The following is a 25526-nucleotide window of genomic DNA, read 5'->3' as shown; positions in this document are numbered from 1 at the left end:
ATATGAAATATTCTAATTTTCTCCTCATTGTCAAGTGAAACAATTAATGATTAATTCCTCCCTGAACACGTGGAATTAGCATTGTTGAATACTATATGGTTCAGTCAAAATTGTCCTTATTGTCAAATCTGTAAAAAATGAAATATTGTATAATTCAAACAATAAAAAACAAAAGAATAGTGAGTGACGGACATCATCGACTGACTCATTTGCATGTCACTGAGTTGTGCATATCACTGTTTTGTGAAAAATAGCGAAATTTTAATATACCATAACTTTCTTATTTTACATCCGATTTTGATGAAATTTTCATCATTGTGCTGGTTTCACTTTTCTCTATTTATTCAAATCAACTTTTTTCTGGGGTGGACTTGACCTTTAAAAGATTCAGGTCCCATGAAGGCATTTGATCAATAGGCCTAAATTTTACACGGTGGCCTAACAACCTTTCAAAATAGGCCCTAATATTGTTCAATTTTCAGTCTCCTTTAATTCGACAGGGACGGCGCGGCGCAAAGTTTCGATTCGGGGGGGGGGGGGGGAGGTTATGTTCCACGGGTTGTGACGCGCCCCCTCACAATTAATAAAATAAACTTCGTACCTCAAACTATCTTCTTTAAAAAAAAGTCATTCCTTCTTCTGGATTTCTTTCCTTAAATCCTCATTTTTCCTACCCCTCCTGAGGCCTAGAGGCCTATAATAATTCCTATAATTGCCAAACTTACAACTAATAGATGCCTATGATGTGGCCTATATATAGGTCAATTCAAAAGGCACTGTATAGACAATAGACCTATTTCTTTTCATCCATAAAATTTATTTTTCTGGTTTTCAATATTTTTTTATTTTGTACATTGTAATCGTGTTTCTGTGCATTTTAATATATAATCCAGCCTTGATTATCCAGGATATAAATACATGTTTGTGGGATCATTTCCACTAATTCCCGTCTAATTCACAGATCCTCGATCCGATAAAAATAAAATTAATATGTCTTCAGTCTTTTTAGACTAGTTATGTATAAATTGTTTCTCACCCTGCTGTGGATATAGATGAAGTTAATTAAATCTAATTTGTCCCCTTCGATTTTAAGTGAAGATATGATCGACGGAGATCTTTTATTTTTTTTTTCATGCAGTTTTTCGCTATGAATGATCCAAAACAAGGCTGAGGGGCCAAACATGGTGTGGAACAACATTTTACGACGATTGGCTAGTTTTGAGAAATATATTTTTGAATCATATTCAAGTTAACATGTACACTTTCCTTGTTTTCATTTCTATTTCTTTGAAGTGAAACTTTTTTGTGGGGGCTCCTACCCCTATCTGTACCCCATGAATCTCCTATTTCCACATATATTTTTTTCCCTATTTAAATTATATATTATAATTTGTCTACAAAATGTACCATATTTATTATCTTTATATGTTAATTTTCATTGATGTTGTTGAATATAATTATAATGACAATGATTTTGTATCGTAAATATTTGTTATAAATGTATGAAAATGATTTGTATCAATATTTATGTCATTTCTGTTGGATCTGAATCTGAAACTGTACCGGGATCTGTACGCCAATGATCGCTGGGCCTTCTTAGATGACCCCCGGCCCCCAGTGGGTCAAATGGTTATAGCATCATTTCTTGCCTTCTTCTCCACTTCGTTATTAATGAAATATTAGATTAACCCCTAAGTTATTTTTTTCTTTCTTATTAATGTCGATTAAAAATCAGTTATTATTATATTTCATACACTCGTCAAATTGACTGTTCTGAAAAAAAGCAACTCGGAGGCCGAGAATCTGAAGCGAGCGCGCCGCGCCGCGAGACGAGTACTTTGATGATTGAGTAACTGTCTGTGTAACCTGAGGCTGAGTCTGAGACTGAGAATGGACCCAAAGTAGTTGTTTTGAAGTTTGGACAGGAACATTTTTGGAGCTCAAATGGATTCTAAGTATCCCCAGAATTTCTAGAGTACTATAGCAGAGAAGAGAGATAATCCCGTGGCGTGAATGTAAGTCCCTCTGGCTCTGGGCTGGCGAGACGAGAGGTGCGTACCGCCTCGGTGTGCAACCGGGTCGGGGCGCCGGGCGGGCTGGGCTGCCTCGCCTCCGACTCTGGCCAATTAGACTAGAGTAACCTGGGCCGGCCGGCGCGCGCCGGGCTGGCCTGCCCACAATTCGACATGTTTATTCATTTACATTGTTAAGCTTTTCTGCAATATTTTTTTGTTCTGCATTGTCTTTTCACAAAATGAAATTTGCATTGATTAATGTTTGTTGAACGACAGTGTTTGTCGATTTTTAATTCATGACATGACGACATGAGACTTCCAAGCCAATGTTTATTTCAAATTAGCTCATCATAAATCATGTAAATCCTTAGGTTTTGCTTATTTTTTTACAAAACAGTGATATGCACAACTTAGTGAAGTAGTCATTGATGGAACACTCACTATTTCTTTTGTTTTTTATCGTTTGAATTATACAATATTTCATTTTTACAGATTTGTCAATAAGGACAAACTTGACTGAACCATATACTTTAATAAACAATGATAATTCCACATGTTCAAGGAGGAATCAATTGTTGTTTCACTTGACAACTCGATGAGAAAATTAGAATATTTCATATAATAAAATACAAAAGAAATAGTGAGTGGATGACTTCATCAGTCTCCTCATGTGCATACCGACCAGAATGTGCATATAACTGTTTTGTGAAATTAAGCGAAACTTTTAAAAATGTCATAACTTTCGTATTTTAAATCTGATTTTGATGAAATTTTCAGTGTTATACTTGTTGGAATTTTCTCTTTTTTTCAAATCAACTTTTTGTTGGGATGGACTTGTCCTTTAAATATGGCGATGCATTTATCTGAGCGAGTGTACATATTGATCTAGCTAAAATATGCCTCTTTTGAAATTATTGACTCAGATTTTGTTAGCTGTTAAGCCTACAAGATGGAATGAGTGGCCATGGTTGGACCAACTATTATTTGGTTTGATGACTTTGGGTCAGTTTGACTTAGGAGTTAGGTGGTGACCAATGATCTCTTTTTGCCAACTGAGCATGTTGATGGTGGCGTAGGCAGCGTAGCTCAGTTGGTTACAGCGCATGTTTCGGATAAGATCGTAGATCTCAACGTGAGGGGTTCGAACCCCGCTCATGCCGAAACGCGTCTAACAAAAAAGTCTGATGCTATAGTGTTGTGTGTTAGCGTGCCTCACCACTGTATCCAGTGCAGGTGTGAATGCAGTTTGAAAACACTCCGTCCATCGGAAAGGACGCAAATGTTGGTCCTGTGTAAAGGAGAGTCGCAACCTATGCACGTTAAAACCCATACACTATTTGTCAAAGAGTAGGGTGTTCACCCGGTGTATTGCACCTGCCAGTCCCGGCAAAATTCAGGTCAAGTACCCGATGCGTATATGCCCTGGAGGGCTCTGCATCGTATACATCCAGATCCAGATGGTGGTGACTTGTGCCCTTTCATGAATTTTAGGTACATGGCATTGTCCCTCCCTTTATCCATCTGGGATTCACCCCTGCCGGGTAATTAATGATGAGTTTGAGATAATGTTCATTAGAATGATTCCAGTTTGAGAAGTTACCTTTAGAGAGGAAGCAAAAGGTATTTTTTCAATGCCAGCAGGCAGTTTTTGCCACTTTGGGGTACAAATTGTGTTTAGGACAAAGTTAAAACCAGAATTAATCTGTTTTGAAAATGAAGCAGGGGATTGCTTTTGCTTTTCTTTTTGTTGTTTTTCCCAAAAATAGACAAATTCAGAGCCTTTTTAAACTTTTTTTTTACACAGGTATTATAACTTTTCTGTATGCTCATTACAGTACAACGGGCCTGTTTCACAAAAATGTCATAACTCCAGTTGATAATATCTCCACTGCTATCACCTAACAGTCTCAACTTGTCTGCATAGTGCTTCTCAGCACTGGTCTTGCCAAGATGAGCAACAAGCAGGTTGAAAAAAATTAGTTGTCTCTCCTCCAGACTCCTCATACATGTACATGTATATATTTCATTCATTTGTTGAAAGTGCCCTCATAGTTTGTTTGTGAATGAGATGCAAATGTTTATTTGAAATATAGGCCCTATATAGATATTTGGTATTGTAGCATTTGTCACTAGTCAATGTTTCATTCACTGCTGTTTATTATTTACGTTGTCATTGCACTCTTGGTAGCTTTCTATTGCACTTATGATGAAAAGCATTCATTTTTATACAAGCCACATTTGTAAATTTTGCACCAGCAGTCATTCATAAAGCTTCTAGATTTTGGTTAATTCATTGTTTTACTGCCTTTTTTAATTTTAAAAGGTAGAGCTTGAAATCATCTGCAAACATGGCTAATCAAGATTCAAGCTTCACCGATTCCAGTTTTGATACAAGTAAGTTTCATAATTTCATCTAGATAAGTAGATAACTGTACAGTTTTTTTCAGTCAAACTTCTTTTATTCCAGTGATTGACGCTGGGAGATTGATCTAAGAAAACAAAAATGCCTTATTGCTCTACACTGTACAGAACCTGTCAAAAATTTTATGATAATTCAAATCAAATTCTCAAGCCATCCAGTTTTAAATATGTGTATCGTCAATCTTTCATCCACATTGTGCTGAACTTGACCCGGATACCCGGTAGCCGTAGGATTAATTGCTTGAATGCACTGAGTGCTTTTGATAAAGCAGTACTAGCTCAAGCTAAGGCAGGGCTAATAATGGTTACACTTTGTATCCTCTGGCAAAAAAATTGCTAGATAAATCCAACTATTCTGTGATGAAACTAGTTATCAAATACGTACCGGATATATTCTAAAACTTGCTAGAAGTTAACACTAAAGTGCACAGAACAAGAGATTTGGTTCACTGTGGTTGTTTGGTGTTATATTATCAAAATATACTGTACACTGTACTTCATGTATTCTTATAAAATAGGGACCCCAGCCCATGAGGGAATATAATTTTATGTATATTCTTGATACTCAGGGAATCTGATTAAAAATGCCTCAAATCTGCGGAAAGTCTGGGAATTTTGACTGGAATATTCTAATTGATTTCACTAATATACATTTCAAGTGATTCCATGAAATCTATTGCACTGACAATGGCAACTCATGTAAAGGAAAATGTGCACATGTTAAGCTGGAAATAAGTTCAAATAATTACCATGGAATTTTGAGAATTCATTGGAGAAACTTCAACTTTCAAGAAATTTGTTTACTTGAAAACCCTGAGAAAGATGTTGTGTTTTTTAATTTTTTATTATTTGTTGTTATTTCATAAGGCATTAAAATGGAACCCCTTTTGTAGAATGGACTCGTGAAAATGACTAATTTATGCCTCCTTTCAAAATTTATTAGTAGTACTAGAACCACTCCTTCCATTGAATTTATTCTCTCAGTTAATCAATGTGTGTTTACAACCTCATACATGTATATATTTGTGAATTCAAGTTCTTTGTATAATGATATGTAAAGTCAACTTTGTAATTTCTTTGGGCGTGTCGTGGTCTAGTGGTTGTGACTCTCGCCTTTCAAACAGAGGGTCGTGGGTTTGAATCCTAGCCATGGCGTGTTTTCCTTCAGCAAGAATTTTATCCACACTGCTGCACTCGAACCAGGTGAGGTAAATGGGTGCCGGCAGGAAGTAATTCCTGAAAAAGCTGTGTGCACCAGAATAGGTAGACTAGCTTAGCCGGGGTAATATAGGAGCGCCTTGAGCTCCTAGCAAGGTGGATACGTGTGCTATATACAAATCCTATATTATTTATTATTATTTTCTTTCTCAAGGTTTTCCAGATGATGCAAGTGTCAGGAGTTTATCAAGACAGAATAGTGGTATGTCAGGTACATGTACTAACTCTATTTTCTATATCAGATTTTGAATTAATCAATCTTATATTTTCATTTATCACACATGTTCGTAATTTGACCTATTGTATATTTTTCAGTCTGTACTTCTTTATTGATATTTCATAAACCATTGCCTTCTTGAACTGAATGGTCCCTGTGCATAACCTATGAAGATAACAGAATTCAGCAGTCAATATGTTAATAATGTTCATATTCATATTTTGCAGATGATGACGATGATGCAGAGGCGTATAGGAGTTACAAGGATAGGAGACGGAATGCTCATACCGCTGCCGAGCAGAAACGAAGAGATGCTATCAAGGTACATGATTCCTCTAGTAATGTTTGCCTCCCCCCCCCCCCCCATTAGAAATAATATTACTTGTATCAAAGTGGTAGGGAGTAGATGGAAGAAAGAAGTATTTCTCAGATTATATGGAATGTTACAATCCATGGCGATTATTTCACAATGTTATTTTTTGGCAATTATGCAAGACACAATGTGAAAAATGTGTTTTCAGAAATGGAGTCAGTGGCTGCTACAGAATTAACTTCAAAGATTTAAAGCAAATGAACATTTTATTTTTGTTAAAAAGATCCATTTGATATAAATGATAAATGAAATTACTGGTTGAAGGGTTTTCAAAGTCTTAAAAAAATACGGTCGTGATGCTATTCTCCTGTTGAGATTGGAGTCTGTGAACCATCATTTGGCTCCTTGAGTCATATCGTACAAAGAGTTATGATAGAATCTAATCAAACTCATGTCCTTGTGTACAGTTTTGGTACAGTTTCAATGATGAGACTTATTTATTATGTAACTGTCTAATCATACAAAATTGTGACTGTACAATCACTTGTAATCAGTTAAAACATATCGTGGTCTCTCTTTTATCAGTAAGGACCCTTTGAACATTTATTTCACAAATTTGGGGATTGCATAAAAGGATGTTTCTTGAAATGTTTAGCCCATTCCATTCTTCTGAAATGTCAGAAAGATAAAATGTGCAATTATTTGGTTGGCAAAAATGATTTTCATGTAAAATCGCAAAATACTTTCACCAAGACACGCTTTTATTTTATATCACCACACCAAACCAGTTTCAGGACACACATGTTTGTACAATGTCGACTCGAGTAGTTATAAACTGGTATAGTGTCCAACATTTTAATGGGATTACCAAAAGACCAAAAGTTAACTTAAGAGAACCTTTAAGTACAAACTTTGAGATCGATTCAGTCTGATGGAATGTATCGTACAATGTAACTATTTGATTAAAACTGCATTTAAATTAACAAGATAAATATTACCAAATCAACAAGGGACATTTTTACTTCCATTTTAAATTTCCTGTTTTGCTTTAAATGTTTTATTAGTTATCTGAAGATTTCTGTAGATTATTTTGTTTAATAAAAAGATCATGAAAGGTAGTATTGCTCTTTATTCAATATCAGTGATCAGTGACATAATCATATTGTACTTTGAATCTGGAATAATTTCTTTAGTGTAGTTCTTAGGGGAAAAGACCACGATAAGGACCTTTTGCTCTTTCCTAAAAAAATCTTTGCAGAATCATATATGTATCACAATCAGAGCAGACAAAGTCATATTGTACTTTAAATTTCGAGCAACAAATGTAGAAATATTTCCTGTGTGTTTGCATTGACAGAAAGGGTATGAAGACCTCCAGCTGATTGTTCCTACATGCCAACAGGCTGATCAAGTTGGATCCCAGAAACTCAGTAAAGCTACTGTCTTACAGAGATGTAAGTTGAATGAATTTGTCTTTATATTTCAGGCGATTGTTTCAATCTTGATGCACAAGTGGTGATCGATCACATGTTTCTACACTGCTTATACACAATCTGTCACCTCTCGCAACGTTTGGGCTGTTGGTAACGAATCGCAATATCCATATGCCATGTTAGTGATCATCACTTTTTTGTCTCACCTGCATAGCAGAGTGAGACTATAGGCGCCGCTTTTCCGACGGCGACGGCGGCGGCGTCAACACCAAATCTTAACCTGAGGTTAAGTTTTTGAAATGACAGCATAACTTAGAAAGTATATGGACCTAGTTCATGAAACTTGGCCATAAGGTTAATCAAGTATTACTGAACATCCTGCCTGAGTTTCATGTCACATGACCAAGGTCAAAGGTCATTTAGGGTCAATGAACTTAGACCATGTTGGGGGAATCAACATCAAAATCTTAACCTAAGGTTAAGTTTTTGAAATGTCATCATAACTTAGAAAATATATGGACCTAGTTCATGAAACTTATACATAAGGTTAATCAAGTATCACTGAACATCCTGCATGAGTTTCACGTCACATGACCAAGGTCAAAGGTCATTTAGGGTCAATGAACTTTGGCCGAATTGGGGGTATCTGTTGAATTACCATCATAACTTTGAAAGTTTATGGATCTGATTCATGAAACTTGGACATAATAGTAATCAAGTATTACTGAACATCCTGTGCAAGTTTCAGGTCACATGATCAAGGTCAAAGGTCATTTAGGGTCAATGAACTTTGGCCAAATTGGGGTATTTGTTGAATTACAGCCATAAATTTGAAAGTGTGTTGGTCTAGTTCATAAAACTTGGACATAATAGTAATCAAGTATCACTGAACATCCTGTGCGAGTTTCAGGTCACATGATCAAGGTCAAAGGTCATGTAAGGTCAAAGAACTTTGGCCACGTTGGGGGTATTTGTTGAATTGCCGTCATATCTCTATAAGTGTATTGGTCTAGTTCATAAAACGTGGAAATAAGAGTAACCAAGTATCACTGAACATCTTGTGCGAGTTATAGTAGTTTTCAAAATCAGCACTGCTGCTATATTGAATCGCGTGATGCAGGTGAGACGGCCAGAGGCATTCCACTTGTTTAAATTGGGTGGAGTTTGGATGGCACATCATAAAGTTTGCTTTTATTTGCATTGCAACATATTCGTCACCATGGACCATTCACATTGTGCATTGTGACACGTCATACGTTGCAGTGCTGCTGCTGAAGATCATAGAATATGTTCTCTATTGCTAATAGTTAAAACGTCTGAAGGACACATTATTGATAGCCTGTTGCAAATGGTGAATAACTTGTTACTGATCACCACTTATGATCGATAATGCTTTCCAAAACGAGTGTTGATAGTCGAGCGTTGTGGCCCAGTGGATCAGTCTTCTGACTTTGGTACAGAGGGTCGTGGGTTCGAATCCCAGCCATGGTGTAATTTCCTTCAGCAAGAAATGTATCCACATTGTGCTGCACTCAACCCAGGTGAGGTGAATGGGTACCCGGCAGGATTAATTCCTTGAATGCATGAGCGCTGAAAGGCAGCTCGAGCTAAAGCCAGGGTAATGATAATAATAATGTCGCTCCTCAGAATAGAATATTTCTAGATAGATGGCGCTATATAAATGCCTATTATTATTATTATAATAACATCTGAAAGTACCCAAAGACGTGTAAGCATTGTGTTTTCTTTCGTTACAGCGATTGATTATATCCAGTATCTTGTCCAACAAAAGAAGAAACAGGAAGATGAATTGGAGGCTCTTAGGAAAGAAGTAATGGCACTGAAAATTATGAAAGCGTGAGTTTTGTTAATATCTGTCTTTCTCTCTCTCTCTTTATTTTCACTTACACTAAATCATTTCATCTCTCTTGTTCCTTTCCTGTTTTGAAACAACAATGATATTTTACCTGATATGAAACAATGCTATTAATATCGTAATAGATTGTGCATTTCTATAGTACTCTTAAATAATTATTGTTGCTTAGCTCATATGAGAATCAGTGTTCTTCTGTGTAACCATATTGATTGAGTTACATATATTATCTTTTTATGTTTTGGCGGTTTATAAAAACATTGTTTACAGTTCTTTGACTATTTACATTCATTTAATGCTTATGTGAATTTAACAAAAAGTCATTATTGATATTTGATATGAATGTGCAACCCAAAAAGTAAAAAACTTCTATTTTTGTGGTTCTCATTGATAAAGTTTTTAATGTATATAGGGTCAATGTAATCTAAATGATTGATTTTTATTTTTATTTTGATTTGGTTGTGTAGTAATTATGAGCAGATAGTGAAGGCTCACCAAAGCACACCAGGCCGAGGACAGAACCAGGTTTCAGACCAAGTTAAATTCAATGTGGTAAGTAATATGGTCAAGTGCTACTTGGTCTACACACACTTTGTTCAGCTTTCCATTTGGTCTCACCTGTCATTGTCTAAATCACATTTTGTCTACTTACTATTTGTGACCAGTTATTCCATAACCAACTACAAGTTGATGATTTTGAAAAAGGACATACTAAAAAGCCTTAAAAAGATAAATACATGTATTAGTAGTTTGTAAAAATTGATCAACAATAATCCACATAAGAATGTGATCGAATTTAGAAGAAACTCTATGGGAGCATCAATGAATAAGGAGAAAACAAAAAATTTGATTTGTTTGTTTGTTTTATATTGATAACAGTTTAAAGCAATCATGGATGCCCAGTTCCAAACCTTCAATGCCTCAATATCAGTTGCTAGTTTTGCAGAGCTTTCAGCGTGTGTCTTCAGCTGGTTAGAAGAATACTGCAAACCTCAGGTTAGTGTTACCATGGTTACAAAAAACACAATAATTAAGAAACAGCGTCAAAGATAAGAATAAACCCAACTTGGGGGTTTATTCTTTGTGTGTCTGTATAAAGACCTAAAAGTTTGCATTTATGATTACAACAGTAGCTAGAATGGTAAATTATGATTTTGAATTTTGGATATTATTATTACTTACTGCCTTTAAACATCTAGATTACCTTGTTAACAGTGCAAGGATTCCATCTACTCTTTTCAATATTCATGACAAAGATAACATTCCTCTGAATTGGAATACAATTTATGCTTATTATATTTTTATTCTGATTTTAATTTCATATTGGTTTTTGGGGACACTATTCAGTTCATGGTTAAATATGGTAATGGTTCAAGCCGTTACATGAAGGTGTAGTCTAAATCAACTGAATCAATTCCATGCAAATAAATCGACCTAGCTTTATTTCTTAGACCATTGAAAAAAGCTCCTTTTCTGTACAAAATGGCTTGTTCTGGAGTGGCCTTGAGGTCATGTTATAATTGTCCTCTCTTTGAAATATGATTTGAGGTATCTATTCCATCCATGTTATCATGATGGTCCAAGCATGGTTATGGCAAATGTTCACTCTATTGTACTGTTGCTTGTGTTGTTTCATAATTAACGATCCCACAATGTCATTTCATCCTAGACGCTCCGAGAACTGGTTGCCGAGGTCTTGAGGAAAGCAAGTCAGAACCAACTTTATTGAATGATAGTAAGGGATTCCACCAACAATACAAAGAGACTTGTACAAAGTTAAAATAATGAATATAAAGTTAAAAAAATAGACTTCGAGAACAGGGATACTTCAGCATTGATAGTATCTTACTGACTCCATGGATTCTCTAAATCCCTAGGAAATTATGCAGGTAAATTTTTGTTGCGCCGACATCTTAAGAAACGATAAATTTTGGACTAGTATATCAATATATGATGCTACTGGAGAGTAACTTCCTTATACTGCATTGACATTGAGAGAGGAGTGCCTAACATACTATCCAGTTCGTGAGTGTTCATCATTAATCTTCAAGTAACCCTAGATTTCTTCATGAGGAAGGCTTTCAGTTACTGCCTTTCAGCACAGGGGCCCGTATTCTGAAGTCGGGTTTAAGTTAGACCATGGTCTAACTCTGTGCTAAAATTATGGGAAGCCAAACGGTTCAAAATTTTGTTTACAGTGAATGCTTCTCATGTTTACTGTGCTCTTTACTAATTCTTTAATGGTGAAGACAACTGTCATTCTTATCCTTCCCAGGCAGTTGATAATGTTATGGGAGTCAAATGAGCTGATGAATTGAACCTCTACTGTTATAGATTAACTGGCTTTCCATAATCACAACTTGAAACCAGAGTTTAAATTAAACCCGACTTCAGAATACGGGCCAGGATGTCCTGTATAGCTTTTATAAACACTGCACACTAATGTAGCGTATCACAGATGCAATGTCAATTTTGATGATATTGCCTAACTTCATATGGCATACAAGATTGTCCTGTTTTATTAGGTATCCTTGTATACAAATGATACAGGTGTTATTAATTTCATAGTAAATCATGTTTTACATTTATTGTACAGTATTGAATGAATTATTGTAGACAGTAGACACCAGAGTATCGTAATTGGGGGGGGGGGGGGGAGTCCACCCATTAATATTGCAGTTTTGGGGAGATGAGCCACATTGAACCCCCTTTTTTAGTTTCAAACTGCCTTTCTCAAGGTATGGGACTTTCTGTAAACTAAAATTGTTCTGTAAATTCTGTAAATCTAAATTGTTTTACCATTCTTCCCCTTCTTCAGCCTACAAAGAATAAGTGCTCCCCCCCCCCCATTGCACCATATGTATATTTATGCATTATTGGGTTTCCATGTACAAACGTTTGTATCATTCGTATTGAAACCATTGTATGAAATAGGAGAAATGAAATAATAATTCAGTAAGTTTTTCTTCAGTAACAATTGTTTATGTATTGATTTATTGTCACATGGTCTGATAGCATTTGGTCTTATTCACAGTTAAAGGACAAGTCCCCAACAAAAAGTAGATTTGAATAAAAAGAGAAAATCAAACAAGCATAACACTGAAAATTTCATCAAAATCAGATGTAAAATAAGAAAGTTATATTGTAAAGTTTTGCTTATTTCACAAAACAGGTATATGCACATCCTGGTCGGTATCATCCACTCACTATTTCTTTTGTAATTTATTACGTGAAATATTCTAATTTTCTCCTCATGGTCAAGTGATACGATTAATTCTTCCCTGAACATGTGGAATTACCATTGTTTGATATTATCTGGTTCAGACATGTTGGTACTTACTGTCAAATTAAATATTGTATTGTATAATTCAAACAATAAAAACAAAAGAAATAGTGAGTGGAGGACATCATCAACTGTCTCATTTGCATGTCATTGAATTGCGCATATCACTGTTTTGTGAAAGATAAGCAAAACTTTAACATGTCATAGCTTTCATATTTTATATCTGATTTTGATGAAATTTTCAGTGTTATACAAGTTTGATTTTTCTTGGGTGGACTTGACATTTAAGAATGGGCATAGCCTAAATTGTACACAATGGCCTGTACTCTGAACTCTAGTTAAATTCAAATTGTGGTCTAAAGTTGTGGTTTAACTATGGATAGCCAATAGTGACATAAATCTCTAACAATACAGGTTTATCAGCTCATCATTCATAATTGTCTGAGAATAATAATGGAATTAATTTCCATTGTCCTTATATAGTATGATGAAAGAGGACAATAAACAAAAGAATTATATAGTGATAGCAGAATTTTGAGATTTTTGGCTTCCCATAATTTTAGCACAGATGAAAAGACCATGGACTTCAGAATCTGGGCCAATGATATAAATTGAAATTATGCTGCTTATTGTGAACATTGTACTGTAGTGCTCACATCCATAAATGCCAATGTAATGTTGATGTTTAGATTTTTTTCTTCATGTGTGAAAAAGTGTTACTTTAACATTTAGTACAAGAACAAAATTTGTGTGCATATAGGGACATCTTGTGGAAGTATGTATTTTGCCCAAGTACAAAAAAAAATTGAAAATATGATTCCATATGGGGTTCAATAAAAATGATTTGAAAACAGATTCCATATGAAACGTATTACAATAGAAAATAGTTAAAAGGACAAGTCCACCCCAACCAAACATTGATTTGAATAAAAGGAGAAAAATCAAACGAGCATAACACTGAAAATTTCATCAAAATCGGATGTAAAATAAGAAAGTCATGACATTTTAAAGTTTCGCTTAATTTCACAAAACGGTCATATGCACATCCTGGTCAGTATGCAAATGAGTGGACTGATGACATCATTCACTATTTCTTTGTATTTTATTACATGAAATATGAAGAAAAAATCTAATTTACTCATTGTCATGTGAAACTTAATTTCATTCCTCCCTGAACATATGGAATGACCATTGTTTTAACAGTTAATGGTTAATTCCAGTTGGTCCTTATTGTCAAATCTGTAAAAATTGAAATATTGTACAATTCAAACAAAAAACAAAAGAAATGGTGAGGGACATCATCAACTCTCATGATTTTTCTCTATTTATTCAAATCAACAATTTTCTGGGGTGGACTTGACCATTGATTAGTACCGAGTACACAGATACGTTAGCACTAAGAGAGCACACTGACAGTAGACCCAGTCACATCTTTCAGATTACGATGTCAAACAATGATCCAAGATGTAAATAATGCACATTAGGCATCGCTGCGACTTCAGTCACATTACTGGTTGTAACAGGGGCATCTGTTAGTGCATTGTTACTACTAACGTTTCTGACTTACTGTGTGGCCGGTACTGGGCAATATTTCACTTGAGGTTAATTTGACTTTTGCAAATTGAACATGGGTAGAATTGCCTCAATTAATATGGAGACAGGAAATTCAAAAGCACTTTTAACTAAAAGAATGCAAGAGACTTACATTGGGATTCATTCTCTTTATTTATTTCATAAAAAAAAGTATTTACATCGACAAACAAGCAGTGTCAATTTAATTTAAATTGACTGCATAAAATACATGTATGTGACTATGGATATGTATTTGTCATCAGAAACTTCAAGATCTAGAAACACAAAATTGAGTTTATCTCCATACGCATGAAAAGTATAAAGATAGTAAAAGCCTTATACAAAATATTGGAAACCATGAAGTTTAATAATTCATCCAGGATTATGCCATACTGATCATGTTCATAAAATATAATAGCCAATGGTTTTGCAACATTCTTGTAAGAACAGTGAACTACTCAAATTTCCTTTTAACAGTGAAAACAAATTGATTAAGCATCCATTAGATTGCTCTGGGAGAAATCAAAGACTGTAGATTTAAGTACAATTACATTGAGTTTGAAAATACTGTTCTGGTACATGTATATTGTGTCAATAATTGTAAAGATTTCAATATAAATGGTATTCGTGTAATAAAATGTGTTATTTTAATATTGTGTCATCTCACTGTATGCTTTATATCTCAACAAAGTATTCGCATTCAAGGCACAATAATAATAGTAATATGCAACATTTATATCGTGCTTATCGTAATACAAATTTTTCTAAGCGCTGCATACTACTACCCCGGCATTAGCACAGCTACCCTGACCGGGTGCTCAAGCATTCTAGTAATTCCTTCCATCCCGGTAGCCATTTACCTGGGTGGAGAGTGGCAAATGTAGATGAACGCCTTGCTTAAGGATGTGACTGCTGCGGAGGGATTTGAACCTGGACCTTGTGGTTCAAAGTCCGGAGACGTATCCACTGAGCCACAACACCTCTACAATTCTTATTGTACACATTTGTACAATTCTTACTGTACACTTATCAATTCCCAAGTTACACAGTCATACTTATGTGAACAGTTTCAAATGAGATTTGACCTTTCAAGAATGCAAAGCTAGTCAAATCCTTTGTACACAAAAATAATCCAGGTGAGTTCATTGTACTCTTTTTCTTTTACAATGAAAAAAACTGGGTATCAAACCTGAATTTTATGATCAAGGTCATTGAGTTGACTCTTCAAAATACATTTCAAAATCATCTATCATCAATCGTTCGGTCTTGAAAATTCATTGTGATAAATTCATTTGGGTTTGTGGGATATATTTCTTTTTATTAATGACCACCATAGAATAATAAACTTTATGGGGAAATTGAATACACCATTGCATTTGTATTCAAAAGGGATGATGTTGTATTTTCCAGGGCCCTTGGTGTGTGTCACTCAACTGCTTATTTTCTTTGACACATTCATGTGATAAAAGGGGAAGTTCACCCTGAAGAAAAGTTTGTTGTAAAAACAGCAAACAAAAATATTGATAAAGGGCTTAGGAAAGCCATTAAAGAATAAGGTTATTGTATTAGAATTTAAAGTTTTGGATTTGTGACATACATCATAAACAAGCAACTGCCCCACATATTATTTAATATAAAATGCATAAATTTCCATTTTTGAAAGGTTCGTGATGACTTAGTGTTGTTTTTCATCTTAGGAATGGGTGTGGAAAGATTTTTCTATTGATATACTGAAGATACAGTAAAACAACATTTTCAAGATTTTTTACCATACGATTTGTAGAAAAGCTGCTCGCATGTGACGTAACAAATCAAATAATTAAAATTCAAACCACCATTTTATTCTTTGATGGATTTTTCTCAAACATTCAGAAATATTTTTTTTTTTTGCTTTTGTGCTATTTATACAATTAAAAAATTTTTCAGGGTGAACTTCCCCTCTGAAGGAACTACCAGTCTTTAATGTTAGAACACTGGACTTGGGTCAGCCTTAGCTGAGCTAATTCTCGAAGAAGAATATGCTTCCACACACACACACAATATCTGTTTAATAGATATATTGGTGTATCTATATATTTAGTTGCATACGAAAATTCTAGCGTTTGGGACATCCTCATAATTTAACATCACATATTCTTAATACATTTGGCAGCATCCTTAACAATGGTGGACTAAAATTTACTGAAAAGGGTAGGTCATTGGCCTCTTGAAGCAAATATAGAGTTATGTTTGTTGACAATCTACTCCATGTCAATTTCTGGATGTTTTTTACACTTCTCTTCCAAATCTACATATTTTATTTTGAACTGCTCCAATTCACGGCATTGCTCCTGCAAGCTGCCTACAGTTTCCCTCAGGTCCATGTTCTCTGTGGTGAGTTTTAACACTCTCTTTGACAAATTATTGTTCTGCTGCTTCAAGCGTTGATTATCTTTCTCCAATACATCAAGGCACCTCCATGTTTCTTCTCTCTGCTTCTTGGCCAGCTGAAGGTTTTTATGCAACGACGTCGTTCTTGGAGGTTCATGCTTTTTAATTGTTTTTGTGACAGTCTTCGGCCTTGTCATCATGGATTCCTCCTCACACAAATACATAAAGTTACTTTCTCCGTTCTCTGTGTTTCTTTCTATCCGGTCTCTTCTTTCCATCAGCCGCTTGACATAACCCCCAACATTCCCATTGCCAAGGTCCGGAGTATCGCTTAGTTTTTTCAGGTCTTTAATCAGATTTTTGGAGCAGTACATTTTTTTTCTCTGCAGATAATCTATGATTTCGAGCACGAGACCATTCTTGATGGTTGGCAAGGGCAGTATGTCCTGGAAGTGAGATGAAATGTCTGCAGCAGATATCCCGGCTTCGTTGCAGTACGGTCCTACATCTATCACAGGAGAGAAAAGATGAAATGATCATGGTAAAAGAGGGGTAGGGTCTAAATATTTAACATTCATTATCTTCCATGAAGTTGGGGCACAAATTGTGACATTTCAGATTTTCAGCATGACTCAATACTAATAATACTATATATATTGTTTGTAGGCATTACATTTGTATTAAGACCATACATTCTACAGGAAATTTAGACTAATTTTCCATGAATTTAGCAAAACTTTTTATAATGCCAGTGGACATGGTGTCCGTGTGGCATTGGGGTATTTACATTTGGTCCTAAAAGTTAAATTAATGCAATAAGACTGACTAAAACTTGAAACAATACATACATTTACTTAATAATAATAATAATATTCCGCATTTATATAGCGATTAATACATCGGAACGACGTCTCTAAGCGCTTTACAGACATTATTATTACCCTGGTCATCGGATCCTTGCATGCCCGCATACAATGTATGCACCTTCTCCACTCCCTGGGGAGCATTCCAACAAGAGTTCCAAGACTCAATTGCTAGGCATACTACATATAGGCTTTCACATCCTACCGGGTACCCATTTAACACCTGGGTGGAGAGTGGCAAAGTGTGGATTAACACCTTGCCAAAGGACGCTAGGCCATGGTGGGATTCGAACACACGACCCTCTGATTACAAGGCGAGAGTCAGAACCGCTACACCACGACTCTTCCACAATATAAGTCAGTTAAGTCAGTTACTTAAGTCAGTTAGCTAAATACTTCAGATTTCCTAAGCATAGTTTCAAAATAATTTTTTTTTAATTGTCAGTGTCCATGTAGCATTGGGAAATGTCACATTTGGTGGACACCGAGTAGCATAGTGACAATTCTGAAATTGTCTTTTTCGAAAATAGAACTATAAGGAAATCTGAGGTATTTAGCTACCTGACTTAACGAGTAAATATGCAAATTGTCGGTCTTTGAAATCTAATTGCCATAATTTGACATGTAGGACCAAATGTTAATATCCCGATGCTACACGGACACCATGTAGCATCATTCTGTTTTGCTCAATAACTTCATAGAAAATTAGTCTAAATTGCCCCCAAATTTCCAGTAAAATGTATGCCTTTAAAGGTCAAGTCCACCTCAGAAAAATGTTTATTTGAATCATTAGAGAAAAATCAGACAAGCACAATGCTGAAAATTTCATCAAAATTGGATGTAAAATAAGAAAGTTATGACATTTTAAAGTTACGCTTATTTTTAACAAAATAGTTATATGAACGAGCCAGTTACATCCAAATGAGAGAGTCGATGATGTCACTCGCTCACTATTTCTTTTGTTTTTTATTGTTTGAATTATACAATATTTCAATTTTTACGAATTTGACGATTAGGACCTCCTTGCCTGAAGCACAAAATGTTAAAATAATGTAATTCCACGTGTTCAGGAGGAATGAAACTTCATTTCACATAACAATGACGAGAAAATCAAAATATTTCATATTTCATATAATAAAATACAAAAGAAATAGTGAGTGAGTGATGTCATCAGTTCCTCATTTGCATACCGACCGAGATGTGCATATAACTGTTTTGTGAAATGAAGCGAAATTTTAAAATGCCATAACTTTCTTATTTTATATCCGATTTTGATGAAATTTTCAGTGTTACGCTTGTTGAATTTTTCTCTTTTTATTCAAATCAACTTTTTGTTGGGGTGGACTTGTCCTTTAATACAAATGTAAAGCTTATTGTACAATGAATACAATCAGTCTTGAGTTATGCTGGAATGACACAATCTATGCCCCAACTTCATGGAAAGACTCATACCAATATGTAGTCAAATAAACAAGAATAGGTTTTATTTGCATATCGACTGTGATGTGCATACATGTACATGAATACATCACACCGTTTTGTATAAATACATGTATAAAGTAAAACTAAATTTCATATATTTCTTATTAAACAGTGGCGGACCGTGACCCGGAGGAGACAAAGCATTGGAGGGGCACAGCATTGTTCACAAACGATACATCTGATTTTAATGACATTTTCAATGTTTTGTCTGTTTGATATCTCATCTATAATCTAATTAACTTGTTGGAGGAAGACTTGGCCTTTAACCATTAATATTTTATTGATATTAAAGTTACAACAACACTTGCCACAATCCTGTTCCTCAACCACAGTACACTGTGAAGTACTGTCCGTCTCTTCTTCACTCTCCATTCCTGAGTAATGATTCGATTCATCTCCATCTTCTTCCTGCTCATCATTCGATGGTAAACGAGAAGGGAAGAGGGGAGGAATAAAAGGCTCCTCATATGGTGCCCCTTTAGTGAAACAAAAAATATAAGGAAATGGAACAATGCAACTTAAATCAAAAGATTAATTTCACTACTATTGAACAGACTTGTAAACAAAAACTCAATTAGTGATGGGAGTTGTAGAGATGGAACTAAACAAAACTCTTAGCACAGATAAAAGGATATCTAACTACCGGTAATTTTGATATGTATCCTAGCAATACCAACCTTAACAAGTGTACTCAGTACTCCAGGTGCAAAAAAAAATCTTAGCATGTATTAACACAATGGACATCAACTCCACTGCATACGGTATACATTTTGGTAGGCTTTGTAAATTTATCTTCTGACCAGATCTTGCTTTAAAATTTACTGGAAACTCAATATTTTTTCTTCTATTAAGGGGTTTACCCCTTAAATTGTCAGTGAACGGGGCAGCTAGAGGGCACTGGGTTCCGCATGATGATGGGCTGATGGATGGGTTGGGGTGAATGAAGCAGATGTGAAATTATTATTCATACATTGTACTTGTTCATGGTTCTTGTGTAGTATTTATATAAATTTCTATAAAATCTAATTTTTCCATTGTAAAAGAGAACTGTTGCTCGGCTAGCGCCATGAGCGTCTACTGACGGTGTGTGCGCGCTCTACAAATATACACTATTATTATTATTTCTAACTCCTGATGTTACACATACTTCCAGTAAATACTCATTAACAACACTTGGTTTTTTTTTTTCAATACACCCTGTAGTTGGGCCATCTTCACTGTTGGTTTTTTTTTCTTTGTCACATGAAAGCAATTGATCTAGAGCCATTATGAACTTAGAATACACTAATTCAAAGGAAAATAATATATATCTTTTTAAATTGTTCTTTAAACTTAAAAGATATAAACAACACCACCCCTCTAATGTATTGGCTGTATTGATTGGTTATTTAGTAGGTCGCACAATTCAATTTATTTAGTAGGTCGCATTATTCAATTTACATAGACATTTAGTCGGTCGCATAGTTCAATTTAAATACATAGACATTTAGTAGGTCGTACTAGGTCCCATAGTTCAATTTATATGTAGAGAAATTTGTAGGTCGCATAGTTTAATTTATATACATGTAGTGTAGACATTTAGTCGGTCGCATAGTTTAATTTATATACATAAAAATTTAGTAGGTTGCATCAAGTTCAATTTATATACCTGTGACTGAATCTTCCGCCTTTGATGATTTTTTCTTCTTCCTGTACACAGAAAACAAAAATTACAGCTACATTTACTTTAAATCAATAGTGTGGCTGTGAACAGTGACAAATACTACACAATCATGTCATATTTGCTTCTAATATTTATAGATGCGCTGCTGAAGCTTGCACACCATTTAAAAAACAATGATCCAATAATGGTAAATATCGAGTGGAATGAAATTTAACGAGTAGGCCTAATGAAAATGAAGTTAATACGGCCATACGGAGCAGGTATATCTCTTTCTGTCTTTTTCCTTATATCACTCAAAGCGACTGGATTAGTCCTAGATCAACAGTACTAATTTAAAGTGATATGTACTAAAAATTGCACCTAATTAAGTGAGTTGTCTAAATGATTGATGTCATAACTTATTTCTGTTTAATCTATCATAGCCATTCATCCTTTTTTTATTTTTACATCATATGACCATGATGACATGTGTATCAAAAAGTTTCCCCTAGACTTTAAAAAAAAAAATTCAATTCAAATAGTGGCTATAAACTTTTCTAACTTCCAGATGAAAACTTACGAGACAATCAACATACAACAGCCAAATTCCTAAACTCATAATTGAGGAATATGATAGGATACCTTTTAGTTTTAGATCTATGCTTTTTGGGTTCTACTACAGCCGCTATGGTAGGGACGGCATCTGGCTTCAGCTTCTTCCTTGGTTTATATCCCATGATTTTGGCTCTCATATCCACTTCATAGCTCTCTGGTTCAAAGTGATCTTCACACACAACTCTTGATTTGTTGTGCAAGCTTTCATAAGCTTCAACTGGAAGCAACTTTTCTCTTCCCAAAAAGTTCAGCCATTTCTCGCATCTATCCCTCTGTTTTATAGGATCAGGTATGCAGAACATGCTCTTGTTGAACAAACGTCCACTCCGATTTCGACATCCTTTCACCTGACACAGTGGCATGACTGCTTTAACTTTATCAAGAGTACAACTACAAGACTAACTTACACGACTTAGATTTCACAAATTTCAGTTTCATTAAATTAAGCCAAAATAGGCATAAAGTGATGAACGTGTTATAAATGAGTGCCAACGGCCAACTGCTAGGCAGAGGGAGTGTTCAGTACAGTACAGTACGAAGAACTAAACCGGATGGTAGCACTAGCAATCAGAGTTGGAGGAGAGGGCTGAAAAATTGTGTAGATTTATGTGCAGCTGATCTGTGTGCACGTGCGGTAGAAGTCACCGGGTCGCAGCAGCGACGCAGGCCTGAGCACCGGCGGGAGTCGAGTCCAAGTCGGTACCGTCGCTGAGCTGAGTAAAGTACCGGTAGATTTCTTTCGCATGTAACTCACAAATTTAACAGAATACAAGAGACTTTAACAAAATCCGGCCAATACTATACCATGGCACATGTAGAAATATACACTTGACTTCTGCATTTCGCGTCGGTAGACGGTAATTGAAGAAACAAAAAGAGTCGGACAGCTGGCATTAGTGACAAGGCAGGCTCAGCTCAGCTCCGGCTCCTCACGTACGTGCAGTCGCCGCTGGCTAACGTCAGCTTAATGGACGACGCCATATTGCCAGATTCAGGCAGATTTGGCCCGCGCCCTCACCGGCTAACGCTCGGCTAAAGCTCGAACGCCATTCACACATACACTAATTCCCCTTGATTACCGTTGTTAAAAACCTCTGTCCAATCTTTTCCAGCATTTTTATGAATTAGCGATTGATGTTTTTCCGTTTATCAAATATCCTTCATTATACACATATTTTTTTCATATTTATAACATTTTTATTTTAATCACAATTTCAGTCCAAACGCGGGTCAGTTTTTGTTAACCCACGTTGTTTGTGCATGCCCACGTATAGCCTTACGCGTATTGAAAGGAATGATGTTGGGTCGAAAAACAGAATTGTTATTGTTTGTTCCTTGTTTGTTGGGGATGAAACTATGATGGCGACCAGTCACGTTTGACTGTACCGCCAAATAGTTAAGATTAATTAATTAAGGTCAAGGTGAGATAAGAGAAATGAGCAAGGGGCGTTGTGGTGGGGGGGGGGGGAGAGAGAGGGGGGGGGGGTTACGAGGGCCGAGTGGGGATACAGTTTCATCATGCAGTACAGGGCGTCGATGAACACTTTTATTTTTCTCTCCAAAATATGGAAAGTGACAGAATAATCAGAAAAAGGTTGATTGGTTCTGATTTTGAAAAAAAAACAGAATTTATCAAGATTGCTGTTATTCTTCATGGTTGTAGAATTTAATTTAGTTTCTCTGATAAGTATAATTCTTTCAAACAACTCAAATTTTGATTTATCGTATTTCATTTATTTCACTCTTTTCTTTCGCCTCGTTTTTTTTTCTTCCAAAAAATCAGGGAGCTGAAAAATATGAGAGCTAGAACCTAAAGATATGGGGTAGCTATGACGTTGGAGGGGGCGCAGCCTCATGCACTTGCAGATCCAAATCAATTTTCATAGGGGACACTTAGAGTAGCCCCTATTTCTTTAATATTATTTTTACAAGCAAAAAGAAGTCAATGAAGACATCAGGCCACCGACAGCTGCCTCGTCAAAGGGGGGGGGGGGGCGGTCGATTATTTTGAGTATTTTTTTTTCATTTTGTCCTCAATAGGGGGGGTTCAATTAATTCTATATACACTTCTATTGTCTTTATATATGGGGGGTCTGCTACTGAGCATGTTTTTAAAAGGGCTTAATAAGGGGCATAATACAACAGAAATTGTACGATTTAACACAATAAAATGTATAATCGAGGTTAATACTAAATTAATACATAATTAATAATTGTTTTAATTGAAAATGAAAATAATAAAGGCACCCATAGATCTTAACATCTCATAAATACAGGCCTAAACCTGTATTGGAAGTTGAACAGGCATAAATTATAAATGTTTAGCTATAGCTGATGCTTTGATCCCGCAACCAAATAATGTTATCATAAACTAGTAGATGTTATATCAGTCAAGTCAGTGGCGTAACAAGTGAAAATAATTGAGGGTACTACGATATGGCGTATCAGGCAAAATTTATAAAATATATAGTTGCAAGCAAGCGACATAAGCATAATTTTGACTTTTGGTTACAAAAATCCAATTGAACAATTTCGCAAGATTCTCTTACCTTTTCCTTTTTTTTCTTGTTCGTGAATATTGGGGGCATGCAAGACCCCCCCCCCCCCCCCCATACAGCACCACTCTTTGTTGTCACTGTCTAAAATTTGATTCAAACTTTGAGAATTTGAATTTCTTATCTAAGTAATCCAAAGGGATAAGACAAAAATATTTGCAGATTACTTATTTCAAAGTATTTTTATACCTATAACTCCCCAACTCTGCTCTAGCTGCACTGCACGTTGCCTAACGGCCTTCCACCAAAGGGCCAGGCCGACTCGCCCCGTGAGCAAGTGACCGCGTTCGCGTAAGTTCACCCGAAGCCATGACTAAATTCTGACCATAAACATCACCTAACTAATCACTCTCTGACAATATTTCAAAGTATCTTTTATTACAGTCGATCCTTTGGGCCATTAAACGATAATATTTCCAATGTTATCATGACAAACAATTTTAATGAGATAGTGGCATTGTAGAAAAAACAAATTTATAAGCCCGAAATGGCACCAGATAAATCATCAAACATACAGCGCAGCGTTCGGGACTGGTGAGTGGTACGGCTCGCTTGGAGTTTTCGCCCCGACGAATTCGGCGAAAACGCTACCATTGCGCCGTGCGAATGTTCAATCTGCGGCTCTCAATCAGAGACTTGAATGTCTCTTTTTGCATTATCGAAAATGTATCATAGACTTTGTTTGATTTGTTTACAAGTAAGTTGCATAACCGTCGTGATAATTAGGAAAATCTATGATGTCTTCTTCTAATTCTGTAAAAATTACCTCTTCAAAGTGCCTGTGTCAGAAAATTGCCGGAAATCGTAAAAACTTGCCTAAAATGTCTCTTTTTGAAAGTTCATCCATGGTCTGGAAAAAAATGTTATAATTTATGTAGACGTATACCGTAAACAAATACATCCTCGATCACTGAAATGAAGTGTTTGCTAAGCTTTTATATCTCAGACCGCGTTACCATGGCAACTTGGGAAAACCTTTATTTTTTAGTAATAAAATTCTGGTTTTAAGGGTCATTTTAGAGATATAAAACTAACCATATTTTGAAGTATTGGGTTTAAATTTCACATAAAACTGAATTATCTATGTTTATACTTTCGTATATGAATATTCATATTTCTTATAGAATCTTAGTTTTTGATTGGTCAATGTTTCAGTCATGGATAATAACTGAGCGTTAAAAAATCTGAAAATGCGCATTTTATCGGCAACCAACAAACAAGATGGCGGAACACATTAAGTTGGCGCTATGCACGTACGTGTCCTACATACAGTATCTGTACTGTACAGTCGAGTCTAGTCGACCCATCCGATCCCGCGTTCTCATCGATCGATCGAGCTTGCGGAGTCGAGTCGCGTCTTACTAAGAAAAATAACAAAATAAATGCTGGTTCAAGAATTATCTGACTAAGCTTCGATCAGATTAGTACACCTTCAATCATGGCTAATAATATCTTGTACAAATCTTTTGTGTCCTGTTACAATAAAGTGGTAAGTTTTTTTTCAAGTTTGTTTTGAAGAATCCTCATTTTCTCCCGTGATTACGCATGTCTTAAAATAGCGAACCGTCAAATCATAACATGAAAGTCTACGTGTGGGACAGTTAGTCGCAAAATGTCACATGTCGGCCGACCGCACCTAGCCGTACCTTTGGCC

At 35.7% G+C, this 25526-nt stretch overlaps 2 protein-coding genes across 18 annotated transcripts; one reads left to right on the top strand and one right to left on the bottom strand.

Moving 5' to 3' along the window:
- Window positions 1-1797: 1797 nt before the first annotated feature.
- Window positions 1798-14996, top strand: LOC129257759 (max-like protein X). 13 transcript variants are annotated; one of them, XR_010292943.1, is made up of 10 exons: window positions 1803-2015; window positions 4339-4409; window positions 5809-5865; window positions 6099-6193; window positions 7542-7638; window positions 9375-9474; window positions 9958-10042; window positions 10370-10486; window positions 11160-11400; window positions 11880-14996. XR_010292943.1 is itself a non-coding variant. In XM_064096486.1 (9 exons), the coding sequence occupies exons 2-9, from the start codon at window positions 4364-4366 to the stop codon at window positions 11217-11219; spliced, it is 648 nt and encodes a 215-aa protein (XP_063952556.1). In that variant the 5' UTR covers window positions 1798-2051; window positions 4339-4363; the 3' UTR covers window positions 11220-14996. The 13 variants fall into 13 exon arrangements, 6 of the variants coding, with proteins under 6 accessions (XP_063952556.1, XP_063952554.1, XP_063952551.1 ...); XR_010292942.1 differs by having other exon boundaries at window positions 11160-11540; window positions 11885-14996; XR_010292946.1 differs by having other exon boundaries at window positions 1825-2015; window positions 5809-5856.
- LOC129255850 (uncharacterized) lies at window positions 14480-24822 on the bottom strand. Of its 5 annotated transcripts, none has more exons than XM_064096476.1 (5): window positions 24689-24822; window positions 21345-21690; window positions 20709-20749; window positions 19369-19536; window positions 14480-17223 (listed from the first exon to the last, which is right to left on the bottom strand). In XM_064096476.1, exons 1-5 carry the CDS (start codon window positions 24771-24773, stop codon window positions 16586-16588), a joined length of 1278 nt encoding a protein of 425 aa, XP_063952546.1. In that variant the 5' UTR covers window positions 24774-24822; the 3' UTR covers window positions 14480-16585. The 5 variants fall into 5 exon arrangements, with proteins under 5 accessions (XP_063952546.1, XP_063952550.1, XP_063952549.1 ...); XM_064096480.1 differs by having other exon boundaries at window positions 21345-21664; window positions 24689-24771; XM_064096479.1 differs by having other exon boundaries at window positions 21345-21664; window positions 24639-24750.
- Between the last annotated feature and the right edge of the window lie 704 nt (window positions 24823-25526).

The sequence above is a fragment of the Lytechinus pictus genome, chromosome 3 (assembly GCF_037042905.1).
Source record: "Lytechinus pictus isolate F3 Inbred chromosome 3, Lp3.0, whole genome shotgun sequence".
Classification (NCBI taxonomy): Eukaryota; Metazoa; Echinodermata; class Echinoidea; order Temnopleuroida; family Toxopneustidae; genus Lytechinus; species Lytechinus pictus.
This window is presented reverse-complemented; position numbering and strand designations above follow the sequence as displayed.

Excerpts from the sequence above, each read along its gene's own strand:
- LOC129257759 (XM_064096481.1), top strand. The coding sequence starts at position 4,364 with ATGGCTAATCAAGATTCAAGCTTCACCGATTCCAGTTTTGATACAA. Across the intron at positions 4,410-5,808 it reads CGATTCCAGTTTTGATACAA|GTTTTCCAGATGATGCAAGT; the intron begins GTAAGTTTCATA and ends TTCTTTCTCAAG. Across the intron at positions 10,487-11,159 it reads AAGAATACTGCAAACCTCAG|ACGCTCCGAGAACTGGTTGC; the intron begins GTTAGTGTTACC and ends ATTTCATCCTAG.
- LOC129255850 (XM_064096476.1), bottom strand. The coding sequence starts at position 24,773 with ATGTATTTGTTTACGGTATACGTCTACATAAATTATAACATTTTTTTC. Across the intron at positions 21,691-24,688 it reads TTCAAAAAGAGACATTTTAG|TTAAAGCAGTCATGCCACTG; the intron begins GCAAGTTTTTAC and ends CTCTTGATAAAG. Across the intron at positions 17,224-19,368 it reads GGTTGAGGAACAGGATTGTG|ATGTAGGACCGTACTGCAAC; the intron begins GCAAGTGTTGTT and ends CTCCTGTGATAG.